The sequence below is a fragment of the Scardinius erythrophthalmus genome (genome assembly GCF_964197995.2).
Source record: "Scardinius erythrophthalmus genome assembly, chromosome: 20".
In the NCBI taxonomy this organism is placed as follows: Eukaryota; Metazoa; Chordata; class Actinopteri; order Cypriniformes; family Leuciscidae; genus Scardinius; species Scardinius erythrophthalmus.
The window spans coordinates 25,091,420-25,108,252 of NC_138240.1; the positions used below are offsets into that span (position 1 = coordinate 25,091,420).

Below are 16,833 nucleotides of genomic sequence, written 5' to 3' on the forward strand. Positions count from 1 at the left end.
TGTTGTGTATGCAAATCTCTGGCTACTTAAAAATTACAAATTAGATTATACCTTAAAACTAAACCAATGTGTAATTCTCAACTGATAGCAAACTGGGCCATTTAAATATGCCTGTACATGGTGATGCAATATTTTGTGCAGATACATGAAGTTAAACAGTTACAGTTACAGAAACAAGAAAGTAATAATTAGCCAGGTAGTATAGTGCTCTTTTGTCGTTGCTGCTATGTGTAGAAAATGGATTCGTTAAAATAACTTTCTGTTTATGAAGTAGGCTAACTTACTGTGATAATCGTTTTAGAAAATCAAGGGCACGTACATTAGGCTATAGCACAAAGTCCGTGCATATTCAAACATGAAAAAATAAAAGACTTGCAGGAAAAAATGTAAGCAAACTAGTCAAGTTTTACAACATTTGTAGAAGATCACATACATTTAATTCTAATAAAACAGCCACTGTTTGTTCATTGTGGTAGAAAATGCTACTCACGTTTCGCGCAAAATCCACATTTGACGGAAATTTGATATACAGTTAAAAGAGTATAAACTAAAGTCAATTAATAAATCAATACGAAACAAAATAGCTTTAAAACAGAGAAACTCACACTTATGCTGTTGAACACACGCGCTTCATCAATCCAAAAGCCTAATTTTATGCATGTTAGTGCCTCAGAAACACGTTCATTTACGTCTGGCTGGTTACAATTTTTATTTTTAATACCTCCAATGTCTTCCTATTTTGCATGTCTTATAAATCGACCAACATAATGGCCTAACTTACTTAGATTTACACTTAAAATACCATCCAGCCCCTCCCTCCTCTTATCTACATTTACACTGTTTAGATTCAAATAGAGAAAAGGCGCGCGAGCCATTCAAACCGATTCAAACACATAATGACGCAAGACGAACAGGAGGATTTTTACTTTCGTTTTTATCAATATTCACCTTTTATCAATACACACCTTGGTGCGGCGGCGACCATCATGTGTTTTTTTTTTAGTGTTTTTTTGTTTGTTTTTTAAGAAAAGATACAAATATGAGCAGGAGGGCTTTACTAGGAAAGGAATCAATTTATCAATTTACTTTAACAATTTTCAGGTTCCTTTTTTTGCAGAGGGAAGTGTGTGTGTGTGTGTGTGTGTGTGTGTGTGTGTGTGTGTTCACAAGCAGTGATAATACTGACAAAACCTAAATAATAATAATTTAATAATTATTAAAAATAATAATTTCATTTTGATAAAGTCAGCCAGAATCTTTTAGCATCTTTTTGGGTTGAAATATTAACCAACAACAATATTTTTCCAACCCAGTTGCTGAAGAGCATGGCTTTGAAGATCCAGTTCATACAACATTCACTGTTGCTTGTTGTTCAATGTGCAACATTCGTAAAATGCCAAATGTCCATTGTAATTTCAATTTCAATTTCATACAAACAAACAACACAAAAGTCACATTAATATCCCAGTCTCCAGACCAGTGTCAGTCTATTAAATGACATCACTTCCTCCTGCGACGTGTGCCTGCAGACCGGATGCGAGCAGCCTGACGAATGTTCTTGTATCTTTCTTCCACATCTTGATGGAGAGAGAGGCAGAGAGTCTGATGATGAAGAATGGATGAAGGAGAGGTGGGAGAGGAGGTGCTAGAGCTCTCCAAGGGTCCCATCGCTGCAGCTTCTCTGCTCCTGTCCATCTCTACTATCCCAGAGTCTGAAGATCTTTGTTTTTCCTCTCTGTCCTTCAGTCTGTCTAGACTGTTGCTCAGGGAGACGTTCTCCTGCTGCAGAACCCTGATCCTCACTGAGTTTGCCTTCAGCTGCTGCTCCATATCACACATCACATCACCTGTAGCTGTGACACACACAGAGAACCGGTTGTAAGTGGCAGGTAGGGGTGGGAATCACACAAAATTTAACAACAGGTGTTTTTAGACTTTCAGTTGAGGTTTTACAGTCTTTCAAGAGAGGAAACATAAATGTGATCTAATAATTGGCCTTAATTATGTATCAAATAACAATATTAAAATGTGGTAACATATTTCATTCATTCTTTTAATTTAATAAAATACTTCTGACAAACATGCACCTGCACAGGCCTAAACATAACACAAGTTTAATTATATGTGTTTAATTCACTGGAAAAGAAGAGAAAAACTACAAAAGTGTTGCAAAGTACATTCACAAATCAGACAACATTTGTTACTACTGTTTTGATTCACTAAAAACTGACTCACTGGTCTTTCTTTGGGGAATTGGGGCACAATGGTCATGCTTCGACCATTCGCGTGGTTCATGATTCACTAAAGAAATGGCTCATAAGAGTTTTTCTTTTCTTTCTGAATATTCTGTTTTGTGCCATAGCTGCAGTAGCACACACTTTTTCACCAGCCTTTGTCCCATTCATTTTTCCCATAGGCATTTTGACAGAAAACTCTTTGTTAAAAAGTTATAAGCCATGAACCAAACCAATCAGCTACGAGGTGAGTCACAACCTTACAAAATGTAAGTAAGTGACAAGATTGTGTAATGAATGGCTTTAACTATTTTGATTATAGCTGTTCATACACACACACACACACACACACACACACACACACACACACTGGTTTCCATGGGGAATTCCCATAGACGTAATGATTTTTATGATATTTCCCCCTACACTAACCCTAACCCTAAACCTACCCATCACAGAAAACTGTCTGCATTTCTAGATTTTCAAAACACTTCATTTAGTATGCTTTATAAGCTGTTTTCCTCATGAGGACCTAAACAAGTGTCCCAATAAAGTCAACATTTTCTGGAATTACTATCCTTGTGGGGACATTTGGTCCCTATAACATAGGGAATACCAGGTACACACACACACACAAATATTGAGAACGTAGGGAGACAAACTCTGTTACATCATTTGCAGTGGAGTGAGCGGTTCTATTGGCGTAGTGTACTTGTTGCATTTCTTTGATTAATGAAAATGTCTTTCTTTAAGGGTAATAAGCTATCATTAAAAAGAATTCCCTATGGAGAAAATCGCTGAAATTTTTACTTCCAGGAACCCGTTAAACTTGATTGCAGGAAAATGGACTTACGAATGTCATTCCGTTATTTAAAAAAAGGGGAATTGTCCACTTGCACTATTGGCAAAGGCTATTTTCACTTGCTCTGTAGAGCACACTGATCACGCTCTGTTCAGGTATTTGACCTTTAGTACAAATAGCATAGTACTTGTATTTACACTTTTATTTACACGGACTATTTGCTAATGTAAACATGCCATTTTTGCTATTAATACTATTAAAAATGCTATTAATAATGCTATTAATATATATATATATATATATATATATATATATATATATATATAAAAACACTTTGTAAGTCGCTTTGGATAAAAGCGTCTGCTAAATGATTAAATGTAAATATATCTACCACTACTAGCTCTCACTGTAAATAGCACCTACATTTTTACACTGAGTATAAATATCCACTGCCTTCTGAATAAAATGTGGTCCGGAATAAGAAATTGCTTCCTAAATTAAAATCACCATAAAATCAAAATGGACAATTCTTGTTTTTTATGGAATGTTGGAGTATTGCAATAATGTATTTATTATAAATGATTAGCGTACATCATTATTATTTTTGATATTTTTTATCAAAATAACTTCCCTTCCACCTGCAGTGACATCTCTTCTCTGATGATGTGTTTACCGGCATGAGGTCGGGACAACCTGTCACTCAAAGCAATAGCAAACCACAACGATCCAATCAAGTCCCGTCCTACATTTTTTCTTGTTCGAGAAGCCGTTTCACTCGGATATATGTCACAATAGGGAAGAAAAGACTATTTCAACTTGTGTTTCATGCCAACTTTTAGAGGCAGGAGTGGGCAGAGTTCACTCACTCTGTGGAGCTGCGTGTGGATTCAGCTCAGGAAAGGCCACCAGTATCCGCTCTCTCTGAGCAGCTTCTTCCAGCATCTCTTTCAGACGAGACGTACTCTCCTCCAGTTCTGTGATCTGTGTCTGCTGCCTTTGTTTCTCAATACACAGTGAACTACACCAGGACTGCAGAGAAAGAAACTCTCAGGTTTAATTGGTGTGACCTAATGTAGTCAGGCTGATTCAGTCATACCAAATATTTTTGACTTTAGATGTTTACCTGCTGCTGTGTGAGTTGCTCCTGAAGTGTGTCTTTTTCTTGTACGATCTCTGCGAGTTTGTTGGCAAGATCAGCTTTTTCATCCTCACATTCTTCCAGACTGTTATGTAGCTCCTCAGTCTGCTGAACCAGCACATCCAGATGCTTCCGCAGAGCTGTCTGCTTCACCTGAAGAGCCTGTGCACAAAATAACCATGTTTCATGATCGAAATAGATGAAACCAAGTCCAGCTCAACACTGTTTACCTCTTTGAATATCATGTTATGGAAGTAACATTGTTAAAGTTGTTCTTGTTGATTTTAATATTATGATATTTATCACAGTGATCACACTGACTCACCTCATGCTGGCGTTGCACACTGTGGTTTTTGGCGCTTTCTTTGTCTAACAGTGTCTGTGTACTTCTGAGCTCCTTCTCCAGGTTTGTCCTGCTGTCCTCCACCTCTTTTAACATGGTCTCTAGTGAATTATGCAGATGATGAACTTGCTCCTGTAGTGCAGCCCTCTCACATTCTATAGAAAAAAAGTAACCCATTCCTTATATCATCCCAAAATCAATCTTGTAGGATTCTGGGTTTTTCAAACTGGGGTTGAGGGACCCCCAGGGGCCACAAAGTATATACCTCATAAAAACTGAGAGAAAATTCTACAATAATACAATATTCTACAAAAGTATGTATTAGGGCTGTCAAGAACAAGATATTAAAATTGTTTAATGCAATATTTTTAACACATTTATAGAATTAGATGTTTTATTATTTTCGAGATTAATCACACTTATTTTATTCTATTGACAGTCATAGTTTTAAACAGTGTGAAATAGTTAAAAGACCAAATCTGCCTTTTCTTTGTAAAAATTATATGTATTTGCTATAGGTCATCTATCCTTCCTTATAACATACATATTTTCAATAACAGTTTGTATTAAGTTCCTCCTTGCTCACTGAGTTTTAAGGCACTAAATGTTTAAAGCTGCTTTTACATATTTATTTTTAAATAGTGCAAATAATTTGAATTAAATTAAAAATGTTCTTCTTTAGATTTATACATCTAACATCACTTTAATAGTTGCATATTTTTTCAGTAATTTAATGATGATATAAAAGCCAATTATTTAAAGCTGAAAATGCACATTTACCAGCCACTTAATTAGGTACACCTTGCTAGTTGCTAGGGGTTGGACCCCGCACATCCCAATGGTGCTCTGTTGGACTGAGATCTGGTGACTGGAGGCCGCTTGAGTTTAGTGAACTCATTGTCATGTTCAAGAAACCAGTTTGAGATGATTTGAGCATTGTGACATGGTGCATTATCCTGCTGGAAGTAGGCATCAGAAGATGGTACACTGTGGTCATAAAGGGATGGACATGGTCAGCAACAATTCTCAGGTTGCCTGTGGCCTTTAAATGATGCTCAATTGGTACTAAGAGGCCCGAAGTGTGCTGAGAAAATATCCCCCACAACATTACTCCATCAGCATCCTTAACTGCTGAAACAAGGCAGATGGATCCATGCCTTCATGTTGTTTACACCAAATTCTGACCCTACCATCTGAACATTGCAGCAGAAATCGAGATCTTCTATTGTCCAATTTTGGTGAGCTCTTGCAAATTGTAGCTTCAGTTTCAGGAGTGTCACCCGGTGTGTTCTTCCGCTGCTATAGCACATCTGCCTCAAGGTTCGACGTATTGTGCGTTCAGAGGTGCTGAGTTACTGTTGTCTTTCTATCAACTCAAACCAGTCTGGCCATTCTCTTCTGACCTCTGGCATCAACAAGGCATTTTTGCCCACAGAACTGTCGCTCACTGGATATTTTAACTTTTTCGGACCGTTCTCTGTAAACCCTACAGATGGTTATGTGTAAAAATCCCAGTAAATCAACAGTTTCTGAAATACTCCCCCAACAACAGTGCCACGTTCAAAGACATTTAAATCAGCTTTCCTGCCCATTCTGATGCTCAGTCAGAACTTAGACTGAACACGTAATATGCAAGTGCATGACGTCACCGTTTTCACAAATTCACATTTTTGTAGTTTACACTGAGACGATAGCGGACTTTGAAACCCATTTTCAAAAGTTAGTTTTTTCAGGCCCCCAAAACGCTGTTGTTGTGTTACATGAACGGCCAAAATGCATAACAAGTTTTCAGTTTTTAGTTGAAAGCGTTGTCATGTAAACAGCCCCTGAATGCTTTGAATTGCTGCCATGTGATTGCTAATTAGATATTTGCGTTGTACCTAATAAAGTGGCCGGTGACTGTATATATATATATATATATATATATATATACACACAGTATATATAAAAATAAATATATATATTAAATAGTTGTTAATATATAAATAATAGAAGGCGGTCCTTAACATCAAAACTTTGAAAACCCCTGTCCTGTATTATTCCATATATTTACTAATAGTTATGAGAAACATAAATCATTGTAATGATCATTTTGAACAGCTCAAAAATAAAGGGGAAAAAAGAAAGAAAAGAAAATATTTTTAAGGATTTTATTACAGTCCCATTTTTGTGGACAGTAGTGGTAGTAGAAACAACTGGCCAGTAGTTTTATAATGATGTCCTGCTTACCAAGACTTTGTTTTGCTTCTGTCTGCAAATTCAGCTCTGCTGTGAGTTCAGAATTTTTGTCCTCTAACAGCGTCACACCTGTAAAAGAAAATGATTGTTAACATGAAGGTTCAGATGTGAGTTAAGGGTCTTAAAAAAACCTCTCACCTCTCTTTAACTCCTCCTTTAGCCTCCTTACTGCTTCCTCTCCCTTGACCTTCACCTCCTGCATTCTTCTCTCACACTCCTCCTCCATCTTCCTCCTCTCCTCCCTCTCTCCTTTGACCGTCTCTGAAAGCTGTTTTCTCAGCTTCTCTCGCTCCATCTCTGTCTTTTTCAGCTTCTTTTTCAGTGGCTCAAAAGTTTCTCTCACCTCCAATGAGGAACAAATGAGGAAATACACTACCGGTCAAAAATTTGGAATTATTCAGATTTTTCACTTGAAATAATAATAATTGAGCACCAAATCAGCATATTAGAATGATTTCTGAAGGATCATGTGACACTGAAGACTGGAGTAATGATGCAGAATATTCAGAATTTACCATCACAGGAAAAAATTACATTTTAATATATATTTAAAAAGAAAACAGCTCTTTTAAATTATAATAATATTTAACAATATTACTGTGTTTGGTCAAATAAATACAGTCTAAGTGAGCATAAAACTAAGGCTTCTTTCAAAAAACTAAAAAAACTATTGTAATATTCCAAACCTTTGATTGTAGTGTAATCAGGATTAAATGACAAAAGTGTGAATAGTCACAACAAAACCACTCGGACCCTCACCTCCAGAACATGCTTTCCAACACGGCTCATATCCTTACGCTGCTCACTTGCCCATTGGGAGATGTCACATGCAGACAAGCGGCCCAGCTGCTGTGTTTCCTCCACAGCTTCCAGGAAGCCCTGCATGGAGCAAGGCAAACCCAGAGACTGGCACAGAGACACTAGAGCATCACTGCTCTCCTTCATCACCGCCTGAACACAAGCACAGGCCTCACAGGGCACCAGGGACGACTCTACTGTCTGACAGCTCACAGTGTGAGCGGACCGAGACACACAGGAGCCTGCGGCGGACGCTCTTCTGTGGTGGGAAGAGGAATCTGGGGTACTTGAGGTGGTTTTATGGGTGCTTGCAATGGAGGTGTTCTGTGTTTTGTGCGTATTAATATTAGGAGTGTTTGCTGCTGTTCTGGTAGTGAATGAACTCAGTTGAGATGGAGGTTGGTGTTCACTGGTGCTCTGAAAGAAGAGACCTTTAGTAAATCTTTTAGGTTGCAAATTAACTGATTGCTTTCAGTGAAATACAATTGATTACATGGTTTAATGATTTAGTTTATAAGCAAAGATCATTGTTGATAGGTCTTTACCGAGTTTTTTGTGTGTTTTGTCTTTATCAAGAGGTTTCTTACCTGTTGTGTTTGTGGATTGCTGAGCTGAAGTAGGTTGTTCCAGAAGCGTTTGACCACGGGACCGATGGAAACAGAGGATTCATTTTGACCAGATGATAAAGCTCTCGGATTCTCAAGCAACAGCTCTGTATGAACGTTGAAACTCTGAAGAAGAAGCATTAATCTGGGACAAACACACACAATGCACATAATGATTTAAAAAAAAAAAAAAAAAGGTTCCCACAAAAATATTAAGCAGCTGCACCAAATCAGCATATAAGAATGATTTCTAAAGGAACATAAGCCACTGAAGAATGGCTGCCATCACATGACTAAATAATGTAATTCTATGCTAAATATAGCTATTAACAGAAAACAGTTTACAGTAGAAAAATTCACAGTGTTACTGTTTTTACTGTATTTTATCAAATACATGTAGCTTAGGTCAGCATAAGAAACTTAAACAAAATACTATAGTATTTCATAATTATTTATTAATTAAAGTTATAATGCAAATATTAATGTGTGTGTATATATATATATATATATATAGCCTACTACACAATTTACATAATTCACAACAAGTTGACTACCTCTCCATCAGCAACTCTAGCAGGACTATGTGGGAGTGCTGACTGAATTCCTCCTCACCATCCACATAATCATATTCTTCTAAAAGACTGACCAAATCCAGATTACATGACAGTTTATCGGGAAACTTCCATGAAGGGAAACGGACAGGTCCAGTCTTAGAAAAAACATCCAGCACTGCTCCCTGTAAATCAATAAGATCTCTCCGAAGACTGTCGATACAGTCCTGGCGGCCTAACAGATGAGTCATTGTTTAACAGGCCGAAATATGCGTTTTTTCTTTAATCGTTTTAGTTTTGTAGCAAGAACATGTGCATTAGCTCTATATACACACACACCAGGTTTCCATGGTCGCATGTAGGCGGAATCATTTCACTTGAACTACATTTCCCACAAACACCATTGGCCTTGCTACCGGAAGTAGTCGTTCATTTGTCGTCTTCTGTTGTGTGGCGTTTGGCGCAACCAGAGGTTAGTGAAGTTGTATGAAAGTGTACATAGAAATTATAGTACTTCAGTAATTTTAAGTGCTGTACGTTGATTTTGTCAAACAAATCACCATTAGACTGACAATAACTGTTTATGTTTCTCAGCGTGCTTGATTCGTCCAGAGAAGAGCCTGTAGTGTCGCAGTCATGCCGCCTGGGCCTGTGCAGATCATGCAGCCGGAGCTAAATAACAAGGTATGAACCAATTATTTATTTATTTTAGAGACAGTACAGAGTAGATCCATCTGCTTTATATTCAATTACTAACATATTTGTCTTCATAAACATACAAAGATGTTAATCGACCATAATATTGCATGTTTGTTTTATACATCATGGCTGCTTCCGAAATAGCATAACGTACTCCCTTGAGTAACTAAGGTAACGTTACTTATTTTGAATAAGTAATTCACGAATGCTTAAAAATGACAGTATGAATATAGTATTTTTATATATATATATATATATATATATATATATATATATATATATATATATATATGTATATGTGTATATATATATATATATATATATATATATATATATATATATATATATATATATATATATGTGTATGTATAGTATAGTATGAATGTATTTCTGACGTATTACATCCGCCATACTGTCTCTATCATGGAAAAACATTATGTGACAAGAAGTATTTCTGAATTCCCAGTCCTTAAAAAGAGAAGGCAAAAAGTACCGGGATGACCTAAGACAACCTGCAAGATTCTGAAGTGTCTCGCCAGAAGTAGTAGGTCATCTGGGTACTTTTGCTCTCTTATGAGTACTGTGAATTCAGACATACTTTTTTGTCACATGTTTTTCACCTACTACATAGTAGGGAAGTATGCAATTTTGGATGCAGTGAAAGTTTAAGTTGGCCAGGGGAATGAATCGACTTACCTTACTATATTACCACTGCTTGAGTCAAGTTAGAACTCTCATAATAATATATTTTCCTTTTGTATAGTTCAGCTAATATTGCATTAAGTAATTAAAATTACATTATTCATCATAAATTCAATGCAACACTTTTTAAAATGTTTGCATATAGTACTGCATAACTAAATGGACTCTTTTTGGGTAGATTAAGCTAATGAATATGCAGATAGTCAAAAATATTTGGCTTGTGAGGCAGTCTTTGCAACCAAAGTGTTAATGAAGGCTCAGATCAGTTAAACTGTGTAATGTTTTAATAACAGCCCGAGGAGCAGAAAGAAGAAACTCCAGCCACAAAGCCCATTGTGGGAATCATCTATCCGCCTCCTGAAGTCCGGAACATTGTTGACAAGACTGCCAGCTTCGTGGCCAGGTTTGAAATCATATCATTACAAGTCATATCATAAGTCATATAACATCATGTCATATCAAGTTTCAATATTGTACATTTCTTAAATCAAGAATTAACCCCTTTTAATTTTTTCGAAGGAATGGACCTGAGTTTGAGGCCAGGATTCGACAGAATGAGATCAACAACCCAAAATTCAACTTCCTCAACCCCAACGACCCTTACCATGCTTACTACCGCCACAAGGTCAACGAGTTCAAGGAGGGCAAAGCTCAGGAACCGTCTGCAGCGGTGCCTAAAGTCATGCAACAGCAAGCGTCACAGCAGCTTCCTCAGAAGGTCAGGATCCTGTCATTGACTTTACACAACACATACTAGTAATTGAAATAAAACCAGTCAAGTCATAATCTAAGCAGTCTGATTTGAAAGTCTTTAATAGCTGGATTTTTTTATCAAGAGTTTATGCGTTTGTGGTCCTTTAGGTTCAAGCGCAGGTGATCCATGAGACGGTGGTGCCCAAGGAGCCTCCACCTGAGTTTGAGTTCATTGCCGACCCTCCCTCCATCTCAGCCTTTGACCTGGATGTGGTGAAGCTGACCGCACAGTTCGTCGCTCGAAATGGCCGTCAGTTCCTCACGCAGCTGATGCAGAAGGAGCAGAGGAACTACCAGTTTGACTTCCTGCGACCACAGCACAGCTTGTTCAACTACTTTACAAAACTGGTGGAACAGTACACAAAGGTATGGCAGCAATATTCAGGACTAATAAGACTGAGGTGGCTAATAAAAGTGGAGTTTTTTGGGAATCATAAAGTTATTCAAGTGGGACACTAAATTCACTTAATTGATTGGTTTCTTGCAGGTTTTAATCCCTCCAAAAGGTCTTCTGCTGAAACTGAAGAAGGAAGCAGAGAATTCTCGTGAGGTCTTGGACCAGGTAATTATTACAGCCATTCCAGGTCACATGGTTCCGGTGCGGGTTCCCGGCTTGTGTCCGTTCTCAAACGGTTCCGTGCATTTCCACTGCAGAAAATGTGGTTTGGTTCAACTCCGGCCCTAAAAACGTTCTGGTCTGGAATGGAGCCAGCTGTCTATGGCGGTCTCATTGATATATCTAAATATATAAAAATGCGTGTACGAGAGGGCGAGTGAATCAACAGTTTCATGTTCAGTATATCTCCAAAAAGGACAGATGAGAGTACCAGGAGTTTATGTGAGCAGCCGGTTTGCTATAATCACTCCCGAAAAACAGATGTGCTTCACTGTCTGCACAAACACTGGAACGTGCACCGTTTAATTTTTAGACTGGTTATAGTCAGGTAAACAACATGTAGCAGCGTTACATCACCGCTTGTTCCTCAAGTCCGTGGAAACGTGCACGGTTCACGACAGGCTCCAGTTCGACTGGCCAAGAACAGGTTCTGGCTCCAGAATGCGAACCATTCTGGTGGAAAATGGATAACGGATAACTGAGTGGATGCCGGTGATTTAAAACCACATGAGGGAATTTACGGTGAATAAGAGAGTAGAACTGAAGTTGCGAAATTTAACATGTCTCATAAGTAGTTGTTCGTTAAATTCAGTTAGTCCCAAAAAATGTATCAATAAAGTTGGATCAGTCTGAGCTTTGAAACTCGTAAGATCTCAAAAGGGAAGGACAGATCAGATTGACCTGTAATATCACATCTTTCCCCAATATTTCAGGTCAGGTATCGTGTGGAGTGGGCCAAATTCCAGGAACGAGAGAGGAAGAAGGAAGAGGAGGAGCGAGAGAAGGAGAGGGTGGCTTATGCTCAGATTGACTGGCATGACTTTGTGGTCGTGGAGACGGTGGACTTCCAACCAAATGAGCAAGGTGAGCATGTTTAGTTGACGACAATTAGCATGATTTTAGATATTTGAGTTTTTGTTTGCGCAAATACTATTGTATCAGAAGAATACTCTTGATTCTGGTGATAGCAAGACATTTCTTAAATCTCAGATGTGGTTTAATTAGCCAATTACAGACACAATCTCGCCTTTAATGTAAGATGATGGAGAAATTGTTATAATTATTAATTGTATAGATATGAATACTATATTATCAATGTTTTTATTGTTTTTGGTCGTTTTCACAAAGTTTTCATGGCCCCCATAATATTTTGTTGAATGAGTTAGATAGATATTATCTATAGATTAATTAATAGATATTAATTAATATAAATTTACTATACCATAAAAAATACTATACAATTTTTAATCAAATATTGATTCATATTAAATTGATTTTTCATAATATTTGTTATTAATGATTATTATTATATTCATGTTATTTTTTTAATTATCATCATCATTATTATTATTAATGCTTTTTTACAGGTAATTTCCCTCCTCCCACTACTCCTGAGGAGCTGGGCGCTCGTATCCTGATCCAGGAGCGCTATGAGAAATTTGGAGAGAGTGAGGAGGTGGAGATGGAGGTAGAGAGTGAAGATGAAGAGGATGAGAGAGGAGGCAGGGAGGACAGACACGCAGCTCAGCTGGACCAGGACACACAGCTGCAGGACATGGACGAGGTGAGACAACCAGGGTTATGTTCACATAATGCCATAGATGATGAGTGTGTAGAAGTGGGTTAACTATTACTCTAACTGACTAGCATCTGTTATTCCTCTCAATAGGGTTCTGATGAAGAGGATGATGGCATGAAAGCTCCTCTACCCCCTGATAATCCCATGCCACCACCTCTGCCCCCCACTCCAGACCAGGTTATCATTCGCAAAGACTACGACCCCAAGGGTAAGCGAATTTATAAAACACACTTTATCGTTCTAAAATGGCACACATTTCTTTGTATCCACTCACTTTCCATCTCATCTTCTCTTCAGCGTCTAAGTCTCTGCTTCCCATGACCTCCTCTGACGAGTACCTCATCTCCCCCATCACGGGTGAGAAGATCCCAGCCAGTAAGATGCAGGAGCACATGCGCATCGGCCTGCTGGATCCCCGCTGGCTGGAGGAGCGTGACCGCAACATCCGAGAGCGTCGGATCGAGGAGGAGGTGTACGCTCCCGGCCTGGACATTGAGAGCAGCCTGAAGCAGCTGGCCGAGAGACGTACCGATATCTTTGGTGTGGAGGAAACGGCCATCGGTAAGAAGATCGGAGAGGAGGAGATACAGAAGCCTGAGGAAAAGGTAAGAAAGTATTAACACCAAGTGGATTCTTCTTTCTCAAAATTCACCTTGCGCATGCCCTGTTGTATGTGCTCAAGGACTCAATGCGGATGTGTAACTATTTCCGTGCATTCATTCTTAAAGGGACAGCAGCCTCAAATTTGTTTTATAATAATGGGTTGACTAAAATTGGAAAAAAAACTAAATAAATTTTATTGGTTCACATTTAATTCAGTAGGATTTTTATTCTTCAAAACCTATTAAACTCTCTACCACAGTCAAATAAGAAAGGTAACACAGAACAGTAAACTACAATCAAAATGCATATATCGAATCGAAATTTTATTCAAAATTGAGAACCGATTTTAAATCGACTCGTGACCTCAAGAATAGATTCTAATCGAATCGTGAGGTACCAAAAGATTCCCACCCCCTACTAAATAGTCTTTAAAAATGTTCACACTTGTAATAAGTATAATTTTTTCTAATTTTTTATTTTTTACAGAACTAAATTGTGTAATTTAGAGGTGAATATTGTCTAGTACCAAGAAATCCCCTCAAAATACACAATATTAAGAAATATTACTGAAACGGTACATTAATTTCATTTAAAAAAAAAATTCATTATTATTGTCTTCTCTCTGTTTTGACTGCCGAGAATCACAAGTGTGACCCCAAAGTGAGGAATTCCAGAAGGTAGTTGTGTTCATCTAACACCACTTCCACTTTTTCCACAGGTCACATGGGACGGTCACTCAGGCAGTATGGCTCGTACCCAGCAGGCGGCTCAGGCTAACATCACCCTGCAGGAGCAGATCGAAGCCATCCACAAAGCTAAAGGTCTGGTGCAGGAGGACGACACCAAGGAGAAGATCGGCCCTAGCAAGCCCAATGAGATGCCTCAGCCGCCCATGCAATCAGCAGCCTCCAGCATGCCCAAACCCTCCCCACCAATCAACACCATGCCCAGACCTACCGTGAGTCTCAATCTGTTTCTGCATTCAGGAGTTTCGCAAGATCACTGTGCTTGTCGAACACAAAAATAAAAGTGCTAGTCCTAACTAAAGGCTCTTGTGTATATTCCAGATGGCACCCCCAGTGCGGACCACTTTGCTTCCTGCTGTGCCTGTCATACCCAGACCTCCAGTGTCCCCTGTGGTGCGTCTGGCCCCTGGACAAGTTCTGGCTCCCATGCCACCCATGCTCCACGCCCCACGCATCAATGTGGTGCCCATGCCACCCTCTGGACCCCATATTATGGCACCCAGACCTCCACCTATGGTGGTCCCTGCTGGTGAGTCTTTAAAATTACAGATCTGTTATGTAGCTTCTTGGTAAAATGAAAATTGAAATTTCCCAAATCACCCAAAAATGAAAATTCTGTCAGGAATTACTCATCCTCATGTTATTCCAACCCCGTAAGACTTTTGTTCATCTTCGGAACACAGATATTATATAAGATATTTTTGACTAAATCTGAGAGCTGGATCACTCCTCCATAGGCTTCTATGGGATCGAAACTTGCCGGCCCAGAAAGTTAGAAAAGACAATGTTTAAAATAGTCCAAGTGACTACAGTGCAACTTTTCTCCTTTTACGCATATGAGACACACACAGACTACCGTACTCAATTTCCCCCGAAAACCATCCCGACAGGTTTAAAATGTAAACCCTTATAATAGGTTTACCTTAGTGAATCAGGGTACATATTTTGGTAGGATTGGAATCTCATTTTGGAAGAAGGATTGATGATGTATTGACTCATTATTTAAATAGTTACTTTTGGACAAAAAAAAGTTACATAGTGTACTTTCAAGTATATTAATAATAATTTTGTTGTAGTGAATAAACTGTTTTTGTTTTTCAGGGTTTGTACCCGCTCCCCCTGTGCCTCAACCTCCCAGCTCTGTTTCCGCCCCCATGCCTCCTGCTCATCCTCCTCCTCCTCACGAGGACGAGCCTTCCAGCAAGAAAATGAAGACAGAGGACAACCTGATTCCAGAAGAGGAGTTCCTGCGCAGGACCAAGGTACAACACTGCTGCAACATACTCTGAGTGCACTTAGTAGATAACATCGGTCATTTGTTAATCTTTTTAATGTGATCTTTGCTCTCTTTTAGGGACCTGTTGCAGTCAAGGTCCAAGTGCCCAACATGCAAGACAAGACCGAATGGAAGCTGAGTGGCCAAGTGCTGAACTTCAACCTGCCTCTCACAGACCAGGTAAAGACTTCGCCTGTCCAGTATCTATATGTACCAACTCCATTTGTACTAATTTTTAACCACTGACCTATAGAATTATATACATATTTTGTGTAAGACATGAAAATCTGAGCTAATTTATTGCCATTATGTACCTCAGGTGTCTGTCATCAAGGTTAAGATCCATGAAGCCACTGGTATGCCGGCTGGAAAGCAGAAGCTGCAGTATGAGGTAAAATATTTTGTTTTAATTTGAATCTTAAAATGTATTTATTATATAAATGGTGAATGCTAATATAAAATGTAAAAGTATTACCGAGATCTCATATTGTGTTTGATTCTCCAGGGTATTTTCATCAAAGATTCCAACTCTCTGGCTTATTACAACATGAACAATGGCTCCGTCATCCATCTGGCCCTTAAGGAGAGAGGAGGAAGGAAGAAGTAGATCGCTCATGTTTTCTGTTCTGTTCCAATCTTCCACATTATTGTGCTTATAATCCTGCTACATTTGTACACTTCACAGAACTTGTGCTGTGCTCTGTAGAAAAATTGTAATGCAAAGTAATTGGTGTCTTGTGATGTTGTACCAATGTGTGTAACATTCAATGCATGATTGATTAAATAACAGAACATTTAATATTGGCAGTAGTCTCCTAGCAAACCGCTTGTAGACTGTTTTTAGTTGCACTTCTTTTCATTGAAGTGATTGTGTGAAATAAATATCTGCAAATTTGAAGTTCAGCTTTGAAACATCACATTTTGTGGGATACATATTAAACGCATAAAAATGTACCTTAGGAAAATTTACCTAATAAATTTCAGTAAGTAATGTTATTGGTTATGCTGTCTTTTTTTCCTCACAAATGCTGGCAATGACTTACTTTTTAAATGATAGTATTTTTGGTGGGCATTCATTTAAAAAATGGTCTTAAGTAATCATGAAATATTAAATGTTATATTTAAAATTTAAATAATACGTCTAAAAAAC

At 38.3% G+C, this 16,833-nt stretch overlaps 2 protein-coding genes across 2 annotated transcripts; one reads left to right on the forward strand and one right to left on the reverse strand.

Annotated features, from left to right (window-relative positions):
- Positions 1 to 1,500: 1,500 nt before the first annotated feature.
- ccdc157 (coiled-coil domain containing 157) lies at positions 1,501 to 8,960 on the reverse strand (the record flags this gene model as incomplete). Its single annotated transcript, XM_081348361.1, has 9 exons — positions 1,501 to 1,853; positions 3,903 to 4,065; positions 4,160 to 4,336; positions 4,500 to 4,672; positions 6,747 to 6,824; positions 6,894 to 7,098; positions 7,515 to 7,970; positions 8,141 to 8,303; positions 8,713 to 8,960. 9 exons carry the CDS (start codon positions 8,958 to 8,960, stop codon positions 1,501 to 1,503), a joined length of 2,016 nt encoding a protein of 671 aa, XP_081204487.1.
- Positions 8,961 to 9,063: 103 nt separating this feature from the next.
- On the forward strand, positions 9,064 to 16,693 carry sf3a1 (splicing factor 3a, subunit 1). Its single transcript, XM_081349404.1, has 16 exons — positions 9,064 to 9,181; positions 9,304 to 9,393; positions 10,404 to 10,513; positions 10,630 to 10,828; positions 10,972 to 11,229; positions 11,351 to 11,425; positions 12,193 to 12,343; positions 12,847 to 13,043; positions 13,149 to 13,266; positions 13,356 to 13,663; positions 14,380 to 14,619; positions 14,729 to 14,936; positions 15,509 to 15,669; positions 15,762 to 15,863; positions 16,003 to 16,074; positions 16,189 to 16,693. Exons 2-16 carry the CDS (start codon positions 9,346 to 9,348, stop codon positions 16,288 to 16,290), a joined length of 2,349 nt encoding a protein of 782 aa, XP_081205530.1. The 5' UTR covers positions 9,064 to 9,181; positions 9,304 to 9,345; the 3' UTR covers positions 16,291 to 16,693.
- Positions 16,694 to 16,833: the final 140 nt, after the last annotated feature.

Coding starts and splice junctions, on each gene's coding strand:
- sf3a1 (XM_081349404.1), top strand. CDS start 9,346: ATGCCGCCTGGGCCTGTGCAGATCATGCAGCCGGAGCTAAATAACAAG. Junction 11,230..11,350: donor TGGTGGAACAGTACACAAAG/GTATGGCAGCAA, acceptor GGTTTCTTGCAG/GTTTTAATCCCTCCAAAAGG. Junction 15,670..15,761: donor AGTTCCTGCGCAGGACCAAG/GTACAACACTGC, acceptor GCTCTCTTTTAG/GGACCTGTTGCAGTCAAGGT.